At 44.9% G+C, this 19914-nt stretch overlaps 1 protein-coding gene across 1 annotated transcript in view; it reads right to left on the bottom strand.

Annotated features, from left to right (window-relative positions):
* The window catches only part of LOC139268296 (rasGAP-activating-like protein 1), a 328378-nt gene extending 309001 nt beyond the window's left edge, over window positions 1-19377 (bottom strand). Inside the window, exons 1-2 of the mRNA XM_070886357.1 lie at window positions 19313-19377; window positions 19128-19184 (exon numbers count right to left, since the gene is read on the bottom strand). Coding sequence (XP_070742458.1) covers window positions 19128-19184; window positions 19313-19377 — 122 coding nt within the window. The remainder of the gene's footprint in view (window positions 1-19127; window positions 19185-19312) is intronic.
* Window positions 19378-19914: the final 537 nt, after the last annotated feature.

The following is a 19914-nucleotide window of genomic DNA, read 5'->3' as shown; positions in this document are numbered from 1 at the left end:
GAGCGATATCAAATGGGCGGTAGCGTTAAATTTTTCTGACCTTCTGCTGTAAAGCGTGGCCGTCCTTAGCAATGGCATGGCAACGCTCGATTCCCACTATTCTGGAGGTCAAGGGTCACCATGACATGCGCAGAAAAGGAGACAGAGAGAGCGGGAGTTCAGAGGGTTCAGAGTGTCTGGGTGTGGTGTGGCTGCTTTGGGAGGAAGGAGGGAGGCTTTAGAGCTTCACAGCAAGTAAGCAAACAAATAATAGCTGTTATCAGCCACATATTTGACTGAATTTGCCCTATAATGGAGGGAGAGGAGGAGGCATCACAGCACGCTGTGGAGACTGATGCTGGAGAGAGCAGTGAGGTGGGAGAGGAGCATATTGGAGGCCGCAAAAGAGCCAGGAGGTTCTCGGACAAGGCAAATGCCTCCCTCCTGCGGGAGGTCGAGTTACGCTGGGATGATTTGATACAGGGAGAGCGTGGGAAGCCCACCTCAAAGGCCTACCAGAGGATATAGACTGAGACAGCGGAGGTGGTCTTGTTGGCATACAAACGAGGTGTGTGAGGGCAACCAATGCCGCAAACGATGGAACGACCTTGTGGGATCCGCAAGAGTGAGTATTACATTGATTTACTTGTACTTATGTATTTATGTATTTATATAATTTGATTTGTAACAGTCATGAGTGACTATCAGCAGATGTGAGGTCTTGCACTTTTACCGGGAATATTATACTCAAAGCCTGCGGTCACGGTGTACGTCTTTAGGTAAAAAATGATAATAATCATAAGAATCATGATTACATCTGTCGGTTATGTGTTGTATCAGTGTCTGTGACAGTACCTAGCAATGATATCACGTAATGTCATGTCGTCCTGTTACCTTTTACAGAAGAAGCTATTGACGATGAGGTGCGAGCAGAGGCGAACTGGTGGGGGGCCACCAGTCCCCAGCGACATCACTGAGATGGAGGAGCGAGCGCTCGCGCTTATAGGGAAGCACCCCCGGACAGCCACGGACGCATCCGCAGACCCTGAAGTGATGCCACGTGATGCCTGCCAGCCTAACCTCAGTGGTGGGAAAATTATTGGAAAAAGTCCTGAAAGATAGGATAAATCTGCATTTGGAAAGGCAAGGATTAATTAGGGACAGTCAGCATGGATTTGTTAAGAGAAGATCGTGTCTGACTAACCCGATTGAATTTTTTGAGGAGGTAACCAAGAGGGTCGATGAGGGTAGTGCGTACGATGTAGTATATATGGACTTTAGCAAAGCTAAGATCCCACATGGTAGACAGGTCATGAAGGTTAAAACTCATGGGATACAGGGCAAAGTGTCAAGTTGGATCCAAAATTGGCTTGGAGGTAGGAAGCAAAAGCTAATGATGGATGTTTTTGTGACTGGAAGGATGTTTCCAGTGGGATTCCGCAGGGCTCAGTTCTGGGACCCTTGCTTTTTGTGGCATGTATCAACGATTTAGATTTGAATACAGGGAGTATGATTAAGAAGTTTGCAGACGACACTAAAATTGACTGTGTGGTTGATAATGAAGAGGAAAGTCATGAGCTGCAGGAGGATATCAATCTACTGGTCAGGTGGGCAGAGCAGTGGCAAATGGAATTTAATTCAGAGAAGTGTGAGGTGATGAACTTTGGGAGGGCTAATAAGGAAAGGGTATACACATTAAGCGGTAGGCCACTTAATAGTGTAGATGAACAAAGGGACCTTGGAGTGCTTGTCCACAGATCCCTGAAAGTAGCAGGCCAGGTGGATAAGGTGGTTAAGAAGGCATAAGGAATGCTTGCCTTTATTGGCCGAGGCATCGAATATAAGAGCAGGGAGGTTATGCTTAAATTGTATAATACTCTGGTTAGGCCACAGCTTAAGTATTGCGTGCGGTTCTGGTTGCCGTATTATAGGAAGGATGTGATTGCACTAGAGAGGGTGCAGAGGAGATTTACTAGGATGCTGCCTGGAATGGAGAATCTTAGTTATGAGGACAGATTGGATAGGCTGGGTTTGTTCTCATTGGAACAGAGGAGGTTGAGAGGAGACCTCATTGAGGTGTACAAAATATTGAGGGGCCTGGATATAGTGGATAGTAAGGGTCTATTTCCATTGGTGGAAGGGTCTATTACAAGGAGGCATAGTTTTAAGGTGGTTGGTGGAAGTTAGAGGGGATTTGAGGGAGGCTTCTTTACGCATAGGGTTGTGGGGATCTGGAACTCGCTGCCTGGAAGAGTGGTGGATGCAGAAACCCTCACCACTTTTAAGAGATGGTTGGATGGGCATTTAAAGTGCAGCAACTGCAGGGTAACGGACCTGGAGCTGGTAATTGGGATTAGACTGGATGACCTTTTGTTGGACGGAGCAGATATAATGGTAAGTACTGCAGGGAATATAATATGGCCAGGCTGATCTCCTGGACTAGTTTCAATCGCCTGAATGGGTTGGAGAGGAATTTTCCCAGATTTTTTCTCCCTAAATTGGCCGGGGTTTTTATCTGGTTTTTGCCTCTCCCAGGAGATCACATGGATCCGGTTGGGGTGGAGTGTCGAATGTTTTAGTATAAGGGGTGTTGCAGTTGTGGTGAGGCGGATTGGTTGGGCTGTTGCCTTTCCGTCATTGTTCATAGGTTTATATGTAACCTTTAGGGCTGCTGACCAGGGGCCATGTGGCTCTTTATCAGCCGGCGCGGACACGATGGGCCAGAATGACCTCCTTCTGCGCTGTAAATTTCTATGTTTCTAAAGCTTACACCATTGCGTGATCTAAAGTCAATAGATGCCACACCAACTCATCCGAACAATCATATATGATTGATAATTTCTAAAAGTCTCATAGAAATAATGCTGGCCTGATGAAAGTCATTGCAATGCACAATGTGTTGATGGTCATGAAATGTGATGTCTGCAATTATTTTGAGAGTGGTAGTGCATTTGTCGTGCATATGCTGTGTGTAGCACTGAACTCACCTTGTCACCCTAGCACCCCCTTCTCCTCTAATAACCTCATTTGTGTCTTGCAGCACAGCCAGCAGCGCGGCCCCAGGCAAGGCCACAGAGGCCAGAAGGTGGGGGCGCGGGGCAGGAGTCGGCGGACGATCCTACTACACCTGGTGCTGAGGAGCTCCGGTTGTCGGCCATCAATCCGCTGGGTCTGTTCACGACAGATGAGAGCACGGACTTCGAAGAACCTCATTGCCAAGCTCCAGAAGCCATTCCACCCCAAGGCCATCTAGTGATCCTCCGGTCATTCCCGCCTCAACTCTGGAGGTGCCGGCCCCAAGCACCTCTCCACAGGGCACCTCATTTGTCTCCAGGCCAGCGCCGACTCCGCGGAGGCCTCGTGGATGTGGCAGGTCTGTTCCACGAGCACGACATGACAGCAGAGAGATGGTACAGTTATCAAGGAGGACTGTAGACATTGGTGATCAGCTCATCGAGGCATTGGGGGGCATATCCTGACACCTGGCCACCATGACCGAGTACATTCTGTGCATGGCGGAGTCCAGGCGCCGTGGAGCGAGGAGGGGAAGGGGAAGGAAAGTGAGGTGTATGTGTGCAGGTGATGGCTGTGTTATATCTCCATCTGGGTATATGCAATTTGTTGCAATGTATGGGGGCTGGGGACCATGCTCCTGCTTTGCCTTTGTATTATGTGTTGGTGGACATGTTGAACATGTGATTTATGTCAATGGTGGAAAAAGTTGGGTGTGGGCGAGGGCTGGGTGTTATTGGCTGTGATACTTATGATTTCAGATCAATGTTGCTATTAAACTTTTGTTATTGATCATAACCTTGTTGCGCATTGTCTGAGATAGCTGGACCATTACACACTGGTGATTCCTTTCCATGAAATGGTTAAATACAACTTAGCATCAATCAACGTAAACTTTAACTGGCACCAAGGTGATGGGCACCATTGATGTCTGAGCTGCACACACACAGCAGTGTGTCAGCGTTGTCACTCACATCTGCTCTTCCAGATAAATCTTTCCGATATCAGTTCCTCACATAAGAATGGAATTTAACAAATGCCAGCCACACCGCTGCCGTTCGTCCCGGTTAGTTCTACTATTTGTGGGTGGTTTTTTGAGCGAGCAATATTCTGGGCGATATGTGTGCGAGGTGGTGAAATTGAGGGTGGGCGATCTCCATGGCCGCTAGTTTGGGTAAATATGATCTTTACGACAAAAAACAGTCGCTGGGCGTTAGTATTGAATCTCGGCATTAATTTCGTGAGGAAAGTAACGCTGGGCGATAATATGGGCGTTCACTTCGTCCATTCTGCAGATTCCGCCCCAAAAAAGTGGGCGGGTTGTAATATTTTTTCACACCGTTAAGTCCATTGGGAAAATAACGCTCAGCGATATGTCTCCTAAAAAAGCCCATCAGTTTTCAGTGTGTCCAAAATGGCCGATATATGGGCGATATACATCATTTAAGCCGTAAAATGGGCGTTAAGTGGGCATTAAGCAGGCAAAAAAAAGTGGAGGTTCTAGCCCTAGGACTCTAGCATGGGGGTTAAGGTAAAAGCTGAAATATCATGAACAGATTTTTTTTTAAATTCTTTCATATTTTTAACAAATTGTAATTTTTATCACAATCATATCAAATTTAACACTCCACAAATATAAAAATTCATTTTTCAGGTCCAGAACATTTGTTTACCAGTCAATACTCATGTTAAAATCTCAGTTATGCCTATTCCAATAAGACTTAATGGGATATTTAACAGTGATATTACCGCAGAAAAGCCCAAGATTTTGTCAGTTACATTAATTTCACTGATTACTGGCTATGGGGGGGCGGGGCGGGGGTGGAGGGGGGTTCCACAGTACAGCCAGTGTCACAGCAATGAATAACTGACTGCAACTACAGGATTTCCGCTTTTAGATGAGCATTTTCAAAATCCTGAAGTTGCGGTCAGTTTCGGGGAGGCAATGACGGCGAATGCTAGTAGTTCACCGTTATTACCCACTGTAAATTCCGGGCCATTACGAGCAATAAGGCAGATACTGTGTTTAACCTACTGAAGTTTGAAACATGAGTCATATATCAGTCGGCATAACAATGTATTTCTAATGGGCCCAAATTTCCCCAAACACTTTTTTCAGCACACTCTCCCGAGATGCGCCAACTTTGTGCACTGGAAATGGCGCCGAAAAACTTACTCACGATTCTGGCCGCTCTGCTGTGTGTCCCGGGTCCTGGCGCAGTGCTCCTCGTGGAGTGGGGGGTGGAGCTACAGTCCTGCGCTGAAAACAGTGACGGAGGCTGCGCGCATGCGCTGTAGCGCAGTCACGCATGCTCGGTAGCTCCTTCCCATGATTGTGATGATGATGCCTGCAGAACGCATCCCGCCCTTATCCCAGGCCGAGTGGCCTGCCGCACAGGCCGGCCGCTGAACGCTGCAAGAAACAGGTTGGTGCGACTGAGTTTTGATCGGGGCGAGAGAGAGGGGGAGAGGTTGATCGTCTTTGGTTGCAGCCTAGTGGTTTGGACCAAGGATAGCTTGTCGTGTAGCGACGTCGCTTGCCATGCTGGGCTGGCTTTGCGTTCGTTTGGTTGGGTGGCGGTTTGCCAAAGAGTCTCTGCAGTGCTGGACCTCCGTGTCCTTCCACACGTGGCCCGCCTGGCTCTTACACACTTGCCGACCGCTGAGCGTGCGCCCAAGTCAGTCCCCGTACGTCTCGCCGCCGTCGCTGCTGCCTGCTTTTATCCTCCGGCACTCCGCACTGCCCAGCCGCTGCTTCCAGCCTTTCTATCTCTCTCTCTCTCTCTCTCGCTCCGATGTCACCTGTCCCTCTGGCACTCTCTCTCTCTCTCTCTGAATCGGGACTCCAGAACGGTGTGAGCCGAGCCCGAGCTCCAGCGCACTCGTGCACCCGCCCCCCCTGTCCGTCCGCCTGTTCACCCGGGTTGGTCTTGAGGACAGCGGTGTGTGTGTTGTGCTGGAGATGCTGGCCGGCGGCGACAAAATACCTTTCTGCCTATGACCTACGACCCCAGGGCTGAACTCGGGCGTGTCGACTGATCTCCGAACTCCTTTCGGGGCTAAATGGAGTTGTCTGTGGTCCCTCACGCGAGCGAGCCAAAGCCCCATGCCTCTGCCAGGTGTCAGGCTGCTGTTTTTAAAGCCCGACCAAAAACCCGAAAAATGGGCAAGAAGGGAAAAAATTCCCGCCCGAAAAGGGCTGAAAGTCGGTGGGGTGGCAGCCGCTTTCTCCTACACCTATCCCAGGCCGAAGGGACTCCCGCACGGCCAGCCATTGCCGAGTTTAGTTGAAGGTAGGATTTACTTCAGTTCTTTGTTAATTTAATTATTTACTTCAGTTCTTTATTTTTTATTGAAGGTTATTACTTTTTGTGCTTTGTTTGGTGCAATAAGGAGATGAAGCCAACCAGTCCATTTTGTGTACTTTTGTATTTACATAATAGGAAGGATATTATGAGGAGGAGGATGCCTTCTCTGTATTCCCCCATACAGTGAAATCCCAATCTTAGCTGGATCGTTGGGCATATGTGAGGTACAGGGGCATCATCAGGCAAGTTGTTCTGCACCATTCTTATGTGTTTTTTAGCAGTCATTTCAAAAAGACCATTGACTTCTCTAGAGTGTTAAATCTTCTGTATTTAATCTGATACCTATGCCCCACATTTGAAACCCCTCAGTCTGTTTCTATCTATTCTAGCTATAGTGGCTCAGTGGGTAGCAATCTCACCTCTGAGTCAGAAGATTGTGGGTTCAAGTCAAACTCCAGGGACTTGAGCACAGAAATCTAGGCTGACGCTCCAGTGCAGTGCTGAGGAGGCTCTTCAATGTCGGAGGTGCCGTCTTTCAAATGAGACGTTAAACCGAGTCCCCGTCTGCTCTCTCAAGTGGATATAAAAGATCCCATGGCACTATTTTGAAGAAGAGCAGGGGAGTTTTTCCTGTTTTCCTGGGGCCAATATTTATTCCTCAATAAACATCACTAAAAAAATAGATTATCTGGTCATTATCACATTGCTGTTTGTGGGAGCTTACTTGTGCACAAATTGGCGGCCCATTTCCTACATTACAACAGTGACTACACTCCAAAAGTACTTCATTGGCTGTAAAGTGCTTTAAGACGTCCAATGGCCGTGAAAGGCTCTATATAAATCCAAGTCTTTCTTTTCTATTCTGTCCCACCCCTTCATAATTTTAAACATCTCTAACAAATCATCCCGTGATCGCCTCTGTTCTAATGAAAATAGCCCCATCAACCAGCTTAGAAATAAACAAATTTACAACACATTTGATCAGAGAGAAAGTCCTGAGTTCATCTCTAAGCCAATTCTGGTGCTTATGCACCCTTTAAGAAAATTAAAACTATAATCCAGTTCAACTGTGTTTTCGTTTCAAATGGTTGAAAGCTCTGAAAACAATATCAGTGAGATTTCTGCACTTGCACTAATTGCCAATAGCAATCAGATCAGCACCGTGGCACAGGCTAGAAAAGTGAAATACCGTCAGCTTTCTGATTTAACACCAGCAGGAAGAAAGCAGCCTACCAATGGATGTGGTGGATTAGCAGTCATAGCAACCCCACTTAGTTTTCCTGCAACACTACTGATGCTACCATACCAGCTGGCCTTATCCCCATCACAGCAGCATTACAAGATACCCTACAAAGCCTCTTGAATCTGCTAGGAGGGGAAAATTGATTTTCTAACAATAGATGCCAGATTTTTTTTTTAAAAGACCTTGCTACGAACTCAGCACTTTGCTCTTGCTAGCTCACAATCTAAATGACCCTTAGAATTATGCCACAAGATAAATAGATTTACACTGAGAATTTCTTGATAGCTGACTTTAGGCTAGTATAATAAATGAGAAATGGATGCTCACTCGCTCATTCAGTGCTGTTGACTCAAATGATCAAAAAAAATTAATCTCAAATTATCAGGCTTGTGAAAAACATCTGATGTAAATGCTATCCTGTCATCTTTCACTCTTGTGTCTCTTGTTATATGAGGATTGGAAGTCCTGGAAATGCTAAACATATTAGGGCAGATTTTGCTGAAAAAAATAATGATGTCTGAACGTGAAAAGCGGCCACAACTTGTGGCGAGGAAGAGATACCCCGTGAACGGCGAATCGCCACAACTTGCTGGCTGATTTGTACAGCTCTGCCATTGGCGTCACAAAAACGCACTCTCGTCCTTACCGTCCCCGTGAGTTTCATGAAGTTGCTGCATTTGCACATTAATTGCCCAGTATACTCGCCGCAGAAAGTTAAGTCTAGTAATTAACAGCAGACATACCCTTTTAATGACATGTTAATTGTTAACGACTGCCAATCAACCTCTCTGGCCCGGAAAGTGAACAATTCTAAGTATGGAGTGCCATTCCTTCAGGTAATGAATTGTTTTAGGAGATTGTAAAAATGTCAAATTTTAATTATTTTCATTTGTTTTCTCACTTTTCCTTTCTGTCTCTATTTCCCCTCTCTCTTAATCCAATTGTTCTTTCCCTCTCTTTATTTCTATTCCTGTGCCTGATTGGACATTGAATTCACCCACTCCAAGTCACCCTCCCTCTCAATCCTTCCTCTGCTTATTTCTCAATCCTTAAATCTCTGTCGTTAAGGATACCTGTTTGCCCCATTGTTCACCAAGGCCCCAGATGCCCTGGTGCCCTCACTGCACTGTTATCAGCTCGCTCTTCCAGCAACTTTGTGAGCAAAACAACCTAAACATGCAAGAACATGTCTAACTAACGGTGGAAGCCACAAGATGCCCCATTGCAGAGAAATCTGGCCCACTAAATTTGTCTATCATTTCCTTTAATTAACACTAAGCATTGATGAACTTAACAGGTGTCAGCTGTGGCTCAGTGGGTAGCACTCTCGCCTGTGAGTCAGAAGATTGTGGGTTCAAGTCCCACTCCAGGGACTTGAGCACAAAAAAATCTAGGTTGACACTCCAGTGCTGCACTGTTGGAGGTGCTGTCCTTTGGATGAGATGTTAATCCAAGGCCCTGTCTGCTCTCAAGTAGATGGAAAAGATCCCATGGCACTATTTTGAAGAAGAGTAGGGAAGTTATCCCTGGTGTCCTGGCCAATATTTATCCCTCAATCAAAAAAACAGATTATCTGGTCATTATCACATTGCTGTTTGTGGGAGCTTGCTGTGTGCAAATTGGCTGCTGCATTTCCCACATTACAAGAGACTACACTCCAAAAGTACTTTATTGGCTGTAAAGCGCTTTGAGTCATCCGGTGGTTGTGAAAGGCGCTATATAAATCCAAGTCTTTCTTTCGTTAATAGGCAGCATGCTCTAGTGGAGAGTAATCCCTAACGGACAGCATTCCCTACGTCAGTCCACACTCAAATAATTAGCAATGAAAAACAAATATGTGCATAGCCATAGCAGAAAGCCGTAAAGTACAGAGAAACAGAAAACATAAAGCAACTTTGAACTTTGGTAAGTAGAGAGGCATTTTTTGTTGCTCCTGCAAAGTAGAGAGACTTGGTACCAAAGCACTGGGAATAAAAGGTAAAATAAACCAGAGTAACTGAACAAACTAACACCTGAAACAGAAGGAGAAATAAAAGTAAAGAATACAAGTTGCCAGCACCTGGCAAGTGAACATAAATTTAAAATTGAAACCAAAATGAAATGTAACTATTCTCTTAGAAAGAGAACTTGAGGGTCCGATGAGGGATAAAAAGTCAGTGGACCTGCATTATACACGATGAGGAAAGTATCAGCAGATCTATAGAGAGCAAGAAATGGTTTCCTCCATCCTGTACCGAGTCCTTGAGGATTAAAAAGCACAGTGATAGGCAGTCAGACTGCTTCGCTTTTACTTATATTAATAATTGCTGGTCGGGTCATAAAGTGCTTGCAGAATTCAGGAGCAGATCCGGTAATAACAAAGGGCTTGATTACCTCTGGCTTGACATTAAAAGGCTTATTGGCAATAGTAAGTCTGATCTCTTACTATTATGGATATCAGCACGTATTCGAATATTTAAATTCCCGTTATTATTTTCCCCAAAACACAAATACTACCAGCAGAAAGGGCAGAGTGGAAAGTCCAACACAATTGTTAACTCAGACCAGATGGAAAAATCTTCATCACCTCTCCCACCCCATCCCCACTGTTGTTTAAACATACAGCTGGATTTTTAGTTCACGCCGTCCAATACTGCAGCCGTGTCTGATTAGGGAAGGGCCTTTAAGAAAGTAAGCTCACCCATGTACAATCACTGCAGTTTAGCAGCAAAAATTGAAAAGCAGGATGGCAATTCTAACAATTTATCTTCTTATTTTTCCCACACTCATTTCCATTAACTTCATTTGCTGGAAAATGCCGAGAGGCAAAGCGAAAACAAAAGTTGAATGGTACCAAGAACGAAGAACTTGTAGCAACTTAAGAAATTACTGGTTTAGTTACTGGCATTAACAAACTCAGTATTTCATTACATCTCAATTATAAATAGCTATGCATGAAGGCTCTACTGCCAGTCACTGCCAGCGATAATCACAGGGCTTCAATTACACTGTTTTTCACCTGTCCAATTAGGTGAGTAACATTGCAACATATGTTAGTGCTATGTGTCTATCACCATCACCACCAGGGTGTATTATTGCAACCCAGGGGTTGATGTACAACATTTAAGACACATTATATTAAAAACCATAATTAAAACAATTACTTAATGCTACTACAGATAGCAAAACACAGAGTGCATTACCTCCTCATTTTACCAACAGTACTTAAAAACTTAACAAAGGCAAATTCTACCTGGAGAAGCACATTTCAAAGTCAGGCTCACCTGCTGTTGCATCCAAATTAGGTGGAACTAATCTCAGTGCCCATGCTAATAATGTAATGGAGGAGATAGAAAGACTGTATGAGGGCCATTTGGCTTCTTCCTTTCCCAACCTGGCACGAAGCCTCGTATTAAACGTCCGAATGTTGTCAGGGAGGTGCAAGTTGTGAAGGTGATGCAAAGGGCTTTCAACTTCACTAGATATGGTGCAACATATTTATCAATGATCACAAATGAAACATTTAGGGGGGAATTTTCGGGGAGTCAGTGGGAGCGTTCGGTGGGTCGGGTGGGAAAATGTTTTTTTTTGACAGCGGGTCGGGACCTCGCTGTCAACTCACCGCCACGCACCTTTCCCAGATGTCAGGTCAGTGAACGCTGAACAGACCCAACACGTAACGGTGGGGGAGGCAAGTCAGGTCATTATGACCTTGTTGAGAGCCCCAACACTACTGAGATCATTGAAAGGTTTGCGCCACTGCAGCCTGGTCCTCCTGACGACATCTCTGCTTGTGCACTCCTGTGCAATGTGCAACCAGGCTGCGTTGGTCTCCAGGGGAGGTCTCTTCCGCCCATGGGAAGGGACGAGGACCTCCCTGCATGCTGTGACTCCCTCCATAAGCATATGGAGGGAGTGATGGGAAAGCCTGGGTGCAGCCATGCACCTCTGCCTCTATGCAGTGCTCGTCAGTGTCTGCAGCACCTCAATGATGTAGAACACGGTTAGCACGGCTGTCAAACTAAATTTGCGCATGGTCACTTTAAGAAAACCGGCAGATGACGTGTCATCGAACGACGTCATCAGACCCGCTTCCTTCAATTGGCTGGGAAACGCGCTGAGCGGGCTTGACAAGCCCAATCAACGTAAAATCATTTTGGACAGCGGGCTGGAGCCAGTAGCGAGGTCGGGACCCGCCATCGACTTCACCCGCCATGGACCCGCCGATGTAGGAAAATCATGGCCTCAGCTTTTGAACCAATTTTATATTGCTAGATCTTCAAAACTTTTCACAAATAAATATTAGTTGGGAATGAAGCATTAAAAGGGCAATCTTTTTATTTTCTGATGAAGGGTCTACACCCAAAACATTATCCGGTCTTTTCTCTTTACTGATGCTGACGGAGCTGTTGTGTATTTCCAACCTTTTTGTTTTAATCTGATCATTTTTAGTTTGTTTGCCAAACATACAAGGACGTGAATCATATTAAAAAGTACTCCCGCTGAGCAGCTGACTTGCCTCAGGATCTAGCCATGAGATTACTGTTGGTTTGTCTCTCGAAGTTCTTCTCATTGCCGCTCCATTTCCTAATGTTCTCCTTGCCGTTCCATTTCCTACCGTTTTTCTCACTGCCATTGTGAACCCAGTTGCTATTGTTGGGATCCTGAAATGGCCTCCCTGCAAGTGTGAATTCCTGATCTGACATAGTGTTTGGTAAATCAGAAATCCATTGGCAGGCACAGGAGCTCGGCCCAGATGTACGACCACATTTTATGCTTTGCGCCAATCTAATTACAACTCAAGTTAAGGACTTGAATTGCGATAATTGTGCACTCAGAAACAAAAACAGAAAAAGCTGGAAACACATAGCAGTTCAATCAATACCTGTGGAGAGAACAGATAGTCTACATTCAACTTTAGAGCTGAAACATAATAAACAAGCAGAAAATAAGGGCGCAGAAGATATTTATTTATTTCTTCATTTATACTCACATACACAAACGCGAAGCAAAAACATCAGTCGAATACTCAGTTTTGTTCTGCAGCGCCTTCATTCTCCTTCAGGTCCCGATTGTCTTCCAGTTGTGCCTTCGTCAATTCCAGTATTATTAGTTTATCCTGCTTTACGATATCTACTGTTTCCCCAATGGTTCCCGCCAAATTTGTATTAGTTCTCTTTAAGTTCATGAATATAGTATTCAATCCTTGCTCAGCATACAGTGTCAATGCTGAAAATAGGCTACAGACTCCAATCCAATTGTGGTCAGAAGGTCTTCTCCTCCCATGATCTCTTTCCCTGCTTGTTTAATGGCTTTGATCTCTGAACCAGGGAAGTGAAAAATGCCTCTGGTTCTGGTTGGACAATGCGATTGAGGTTAGGACAGAGACAGTGCCTCTGTGGGGGGGAGTGCCTGTAAGTTAGGATAGGGTGACTGTTCCAAGCGGTTTTTTGAAGAATGAGGATCTGGTTGGTCTGTTGAATACTGATTAATCAAACGTCACTTATTATCCCAATCTTTAGATTAATAATCTAAAAGTTGTGAAGTCAAGAAACAGTGTTTTAAAATTAACCTGAAAGTACAATTTTTGAAGTAAAAATTCAAACATGCACAAGCCAGTGGGTGCAGTCTGGGTGGGAGTAACTCCTGGACAGAGTGTCAAATTCTAAATGTACACCCTGAGCTCCAGCATTAAACCAGTTGTGAGAGGTGTTTTGCAATCTGTGTAGTGTACATGGATAGCTTTGATGTTACTTGTGAACATCTGAACTTCAGGTCACCTGAAGTTGGGCAAGAATTATAAATAGAGCTTTTATTCATGTTCAGAGCCTGAAGTTTGATGGACTAAAGTACCATTACAAATTAAACTCATCCTAGTCAATAAAAAACTCTTTATATGGTGAACATTAACAAATATGAATAATTCACCCAGGTGACCTTGTTACAAAGTAGTTAAGAGAATTGCTCCAATGCATTATAATCTCTGGTTTGAGTCCAAGGGCCATCTATCTCTGAAAGCTGGTGTGGGATCTTTATGATGGGTTTGTTTATTTATGAGCTGAACACCTCACTGAGTGGGTGGAACCGGTCAATAATAGTCAAGATTATAAGCTTTTTTTAATGCAATTGTTCTCAGCATTGTACAATGCAGTATTACATTCGTACATTGTTGCTGTGGTATTTCTAGTCCAATATACATGAAAGAGATAGCGGGTGCTAGGCAGGGGGCCAAACATTGTGAGATATGGACAGCCCAGAAGGCTGGTTTCAATCAGGTGTGTTTCTTTTCAATGCTGTAAGCTGCCAGTTGCAGCAGTGTTGATGTCTGTTGGATTTTTTTCTGCCTGAAACACTACGAGCTAGAAATTCGGTTCTCAGCGATAACTGTATTTTTTTCGCCAAAATTGCTGTTATCGCTTCGCTATCGCTAGCAGGTGTGAAATTCAGCCTTTATTTTGCGCAGCGGTAAAAATCGCCGTTGCATGAGGATTCACAGTGCAAACTGTGAACCTCGTCAACTTTAGTCCGAGGCCGATATCGCTGCAAGTTGGGCCTTGGGAGGGCGGAAAAATACCTTAAAATAAATTGGAAAAAAAATTCACAAAACATTTACAAGCACTTATCTTTCGAATCGCTGCAAAAGAATTAAAAAATAAAAATTATAACTTACGTTTTTTGCAGGTTTTCATACTGACCGCTGCTCCAAGGGCTGCAACACAGCTTTTTAACATGTCGGTATTTTTCGCGCAAAATACGGAGGCGCTATTAGCCAAATTTTTGGCGAAAGCGATATTTCGAGTCTTGCACAGTGGCGCTCCTCTCTCCAGCGGTATTTGACAACCGCGCCGCAAAATGTCAACAAATTTTCCGCCGACCGGGTTTCCGCCAAAAAAGGTGAAATAACATCAAAAGCCCAGTCGCAAAATCGCCAAATTTCCAGCCCAACACGCTCACTGGGTTATGTGGAAGGTACTGCTGGTGAGCTGTCCAGCCATTGGCACTAGGTACAAAATGGGAAGCAGGCACGGGAGCATTTCTCCTAGTCCAGCCTTAGAAACATAGAAACATAGAAAATAGGTGCAGGAGTAGGCCATTCGGCCCTTCGAGCCTGCACCACCATTCAATAAGATCATGGCTGATCATTCCCTCAGTACCCCTTTCCTGCTTTCTCTCCATACCTCTTGATACCTGTAGCCGTAAGGGCCATATCTAACTCCCTCTTAAATATATCCAATGAACTGGCATCAACAGCTCTCTGCAGTAGGGAATTCCACAGGTTAACAACTCTCTGAGTGAAGAAGTTTCTCCTCATCTCAGTCCTAAATGACCTACCCCTTATCCTAAGATTGTGTCCCCTGGTTCTGGACGTCCCCAACATCGGGGACATTCTTCCCGCATCTAAACTGTCCAGTCCCGTCAGAATTTTATATGTTCCTATAAGATCCCCTCTCATCCTTCGAAACTCCAATGTTTAAAGGCCCAGTTGATCCAGTCTCTCCTCATATGTCAGTCCAGCCATCCTGGGGATCAGTCTGGTGAACCTTCGCTGCACTCCCTCAATAGCAAGAATGTCCTTCCTCAGATTAGGAGACCAAAGCTGAACACAATATTCCAGGTGAGGCCCCACCAAGGTCCTGTACAACTGCAGTAAGACCTCCCTGCTCCTATACTCAAATCCCCTAGCTATGAAGGCCAACATACCATTTGCCTTCTTCACCACCTGCTGTACCTACATGCCGACTTTCAATGACTGATGAACCATGACATCCAGGTCTCGTTGCACCTCCCCTTTTCCTAATCTGCCGCCATTCAGATAATATTCTGCCTTTGTGTTTTTGCCCCCAAAGTGGATAACCTCACATTTATCCACATTATACTGCATATGCCATGCATTTGCCCATTCACCTAACCTGTCCAAGTCACCCTGCAGCCTCTTAGCACCCTCCTCACAGCTCACACCGCCACCCAGTTTAGGATCATCTGCAAACTTGGAGAGATTACACTCAATTCCTTCATCTAAATCATTAATGTATATTGTAAAGAGCTGGGGTCCCAGCACTGAGCCCTGCGGCACCCCACTAGTCACTGCCTGCCATTCTGAAAAGGACCCGTTTATCCCAACTCTCTGCTTCCTGTCTGCCAACCAGTTCTCTATACACGTCAGTACATTAGCCCTAATACCATGTGCTTTGATTTTGCACACCAATCTCTTGTGTGGGACCTTGTCAAAAGCCTTTTGAAAGTCCAAATACACCACATCCACTGGTTCTCCCTTGTCCACTCTACTCACTACATCCTCAAAAAATTCCAGAAGATTTGTCAAGCATGATTTCCCTTTCATGAATCCATGCTAACTTGGACCGATCCTTTCACTGCTTTCCAAATGCGCTGCTATTTCATCTTTAATAATTGATTCCAACATTTTCCCTACCACTGATGTCAGGCTAACCGGTCTATAATTACCTGTTTTCTCTCTCCCTCCTTTTTTAAAAAGTGGTGTTACATTAGCTACCCTCCAGTCGATAGACTGTTGGAAAATGATCACCAATGCATCCACTATTTCTAGGGTCACTTCCTTAAGTACTCTGGGGTGCAGACTATCAGGCCCCGTGGATTTATCGGCCTTCAATCCACTCAATTTCCCTAACACAATTTCCTGCCTAATAAGGATATCCTTCAGTTCCTCCTTCTCACTAGACGCTCGGTCCCCTAGTACTTCTGGAAGGTTATTTGTGTCTTCCTTCGTGAAGACAGAACCAAAGTATTGTTCAACTGGTCTGCCATTTTTTTGTTCCCCATTATTAATTCACCTGAAACTGACTGCAAGGGACCTACGTTTGTCTTCACTAATCTTTTTCTTTTCACATATCTACAGAAGCTTTTGCAGTCTGTTTTTATGTTCCCGGCAAACTTCCTCTCATACTCTATTTTCCCCCTCCTAATTAAACCCTTTGTCCTCCTCTACTGAATTCTAAATTTCTCCCAGTCCTCAGGTTTGCTACTTTTTCTGCCCAATTTATTTGCCTCTTCCTTGGATTTAACACTATCCTTAATTTCCCTTGTTAGCCACGGTTGAGCCACCTTCCCCGTTTTATTTTTACTTCAGACAGGGATGTACAATTGTTGAAGTTCATCCATGTGATCTTTAAATGTTTAGTGACTAAATTGAGCCAAGATCCAGAGTGACCAGGTGGGAGATCCACCTCCAGCCACCTTGGGTCATGGTTAGGAGGACAGCCAGGAGTTTGTCCATGCCTAGGTCCAGAGGACCCATTACCAGAGGCCCAGAAAGTAGTGCACCATGTTGAGCCCAATTGTTTACTTGGTGATCTTTTGGATTCCATGCAGCAATTCTTGACATTATGGCTGAATCTTTGGGCATGACTAGAAAATATGGAAAACTGCCTTCCTCATGCAGCTTTAGTGTTCCATTTCTGTAGGTGAGAGTCGTGATTTGGATTTTCCTTTTTAATTTGTTCCCGCTGGAAGCTGTACGCAGTACCTCATACATGGATTTCCACTCATTGTCAGATAGGAAGAGCTCCATGTTTTATTTGCTCCATGGTGACTATTGACTCAAATATGCTCGGGTTGCCCCCAGCACTGACCCCTCCGGAGTTTGCTGGGTCTGTGGGAGGGCATGTCCCTTGTATGGGACAAGTGGATCCAAATGGCACTCGCCTGTCCCATGCTGCCAGAAACTCTGGCACCACCGTGCCCCTCTCCCCAGCCCCAGCATCGTTCTGAATAGCTCCCCAAGCACGGATTTTTTTTTACAATCCTATTCCTCCCAATGAGCCCATATGTGTCCTTGCAGAAGTCAGCACCTCGCTCTGTGTGGGTGACTTCTCCAAACCACTATTACGCTGGGTCCCTTCTGAAGAGCGAGGGGCCCACAAATAATGATTTTCCATGCCTGTGCTTGAAAAGAACTAATCAAACATTCGGAGAGACGGGTCTTTAGAATGCTCCCGCTGTCAAGCTATACAGAACATCACAAATTGCAGAGCCCCAGAATTGCAGAGCCCCAGATAGGGGCAACTGGATGAGAACAGTTAGGCTTAAGTCAGACATTTTAGGAAATTGGACCATAAAATGGTGGTTACATTGAAACTTGAGATTATAATTTGAACTTGATTATAATAAACCTAAACAAATAAAAGTTGAGATATTTCTTCATGAGAAATGCAAATTTTCACAAACAATACATGCACACAATTGTTTTCTGGTTATAAAAAGTATGAGGATAATTTTTATCATGAATGTGCAAGACCTCATTAGCCTGCTGTCACCTATGCCAACTCCCACCACTGTCTGCCAACGGTCACTCAGTGCTTTCAAACCTGCTATTCCATTTGATCTTTTCCAGTTCTCTCCCCATTGCTTCACCTTGCAATGGTACTGATCTCCCACCATACAGCACTCTATCCCTCACACCCTCCTCACCACAACATGACCCATTAAAGCACGCAGACAACTATTTTTCATGACTCATTGTTTGATCACCTGGTCCTCACAGAGCTCATGTGGTTAAGGCACAGGGCAAGGTATCAGAGCAATTCCCAGGAAGTGTACCGAATTCCTGTTTACAAATATTTTAAAACAAAAACACGGTTTGACTCCAATATCCGTCAGCCCAGATTTGGTCTGAACAATAACGTGTTGGTCTAGCATGCAGTTTTGGTCACTCGCTGGTTAGCCACTTGTCTTTATTCCGTAACCAATTATGGGATGTATTGTTACCATTCACACACCAGGTTTCTCTGAAGTGGTATCCAACATGAAGATGGAATGATTGCAGCGATGCTACGGTTTGGTCTTTTTGATTTGTTTGACTATGAATATCAGCCTATGGGTACAACCTGATTGCCCATTGTGTCCGCGATAAACATACTTTAACGCGAATTATGTTATTGGGCCATGCATTCAACGAACAAATAGAGGGGCAGGTTTGTTGAACACTTTCCCAAGTGTCCACAGAGCCGAGTACTTCAGAGTGGAAACCAACACAAACAATTGTTCCCAATGTGGTTTGACTAATGTTTTGCTGTCCTTATTTCAGGAGTGCATTTTCTATCTGTCGCTGTGTGTGGAATAGTGCATATTGAATTACACAGCGGCTGGGGCACATTGACTGGGGAAACGGAAACCGCGGCTGCACCAGGCAGACCAATACACCTGTACCTTGCACCGCCGCTACCGCTCGCCTCAACAAGGAAATCAGCACAGAAAATAGGTCTCTGCACAGATAAGCGGATAGCATTCGGCACGGAATGCAAGTACGCACCCGGCACACCAGATGCCCAGCTTCCTCTCGCAAAAGCTCCTCTTAATGCAACAAGTCAGTTAGATTGGAAAACTTCCAATGTGTTGCCATTAAACATTAAATGCACGCTTTTGGAGACGCATTTACAGGCTCTTCAAATCATAAATACGTGCCAGTTAACCACCGCAAATACGGTAGTCCCCCTTACTCCAGCAAATGAGCCCAGACATGAATTGTTGATATGCAAATATTCTCGGGAAAGTCAAATCTTTGCAATTAGGTACATGCATGGACAGTCCAGCACAGCCGAGGTGAGAAAGGGACAGAGAGGGTCACTCACCTGGCCACCACCTCATTGTCCACTTTGACTATACAGTAAGGATCACTGGTGCCAGACCTGTGACAATACAGACGTTGTACAATATTAGAATCGCAATTTTAGATTACAGCGGACGACAAAACAACTCGTTTCTGTGTTTTCCACAGACCAATGCAGAACCAACATAGATCAGACAGTAAACTTACACGTCCTTTGCTGGTAAATGTCTTCCTTCGATGATACGGAAATACAGGGATGTGTTTTTTGCCATGTCGGCCACTAACAATTAAAACTTTAGCTGGTTTATATGGCGATATTACAGCAGGTGACTGAGAGGGCTCCACTTGACGCCTGTTGCATTCATTCTGAATTCCGGCTGAAATGTGGTTGGGTGGGCTTCAGTTCCAGGGGAAATACTGGAATGTCTTCGCTGAATGTGTAATTTTCAAAGTCCAGGCTTTTGCGAACGATCAGCGGTTGTTGTTGAGCCTAGACTGACACCACGAGAGGCAGCCTCCCTTCACCAACTAGCTCTGTCGGTTTCCATCATGCCCAGAACTTGGAGCTTGGAGAAACAGTGTGCGTGTGCTGTATGTTGCATTTGGCAAGGTATGAATGAAAGCAGCAACAGACAGGACTTAATGGGCTGACAGATAATGAAAGAAATCCTTCTTATTAGAATGTGCTGGTTATTTAGAGAACATATCTGCCCCCTATTGGTGGCACGGTAGAACAGCGGCGTCTAGGTACGTACTGGGTACAATTCTATTAAAACGTTGTTGTATAATCTTACAGTAATCTGGTGGTA

The sequence above is a fragment of the Pristiophorus japonicus genome, chromosome 8, assembly GCF_044704955.1.
Source record: "Pristiophorus japonicus isolate sPriJap1 chromosome 8, sPriJap1.hap1, whole genome shotgun sequence".
NCBI lineage: Eukaryota > Metazoa > Chordata > Chondrichthyes > Pristiophoridae > Pristiophorus > Pristiophorus japonicus.
The sequence above is the reverse complement of the archived record's forward strand: the minus strand, read 5'-3'. Positions and strand labels throughout refer to the sequence as shown.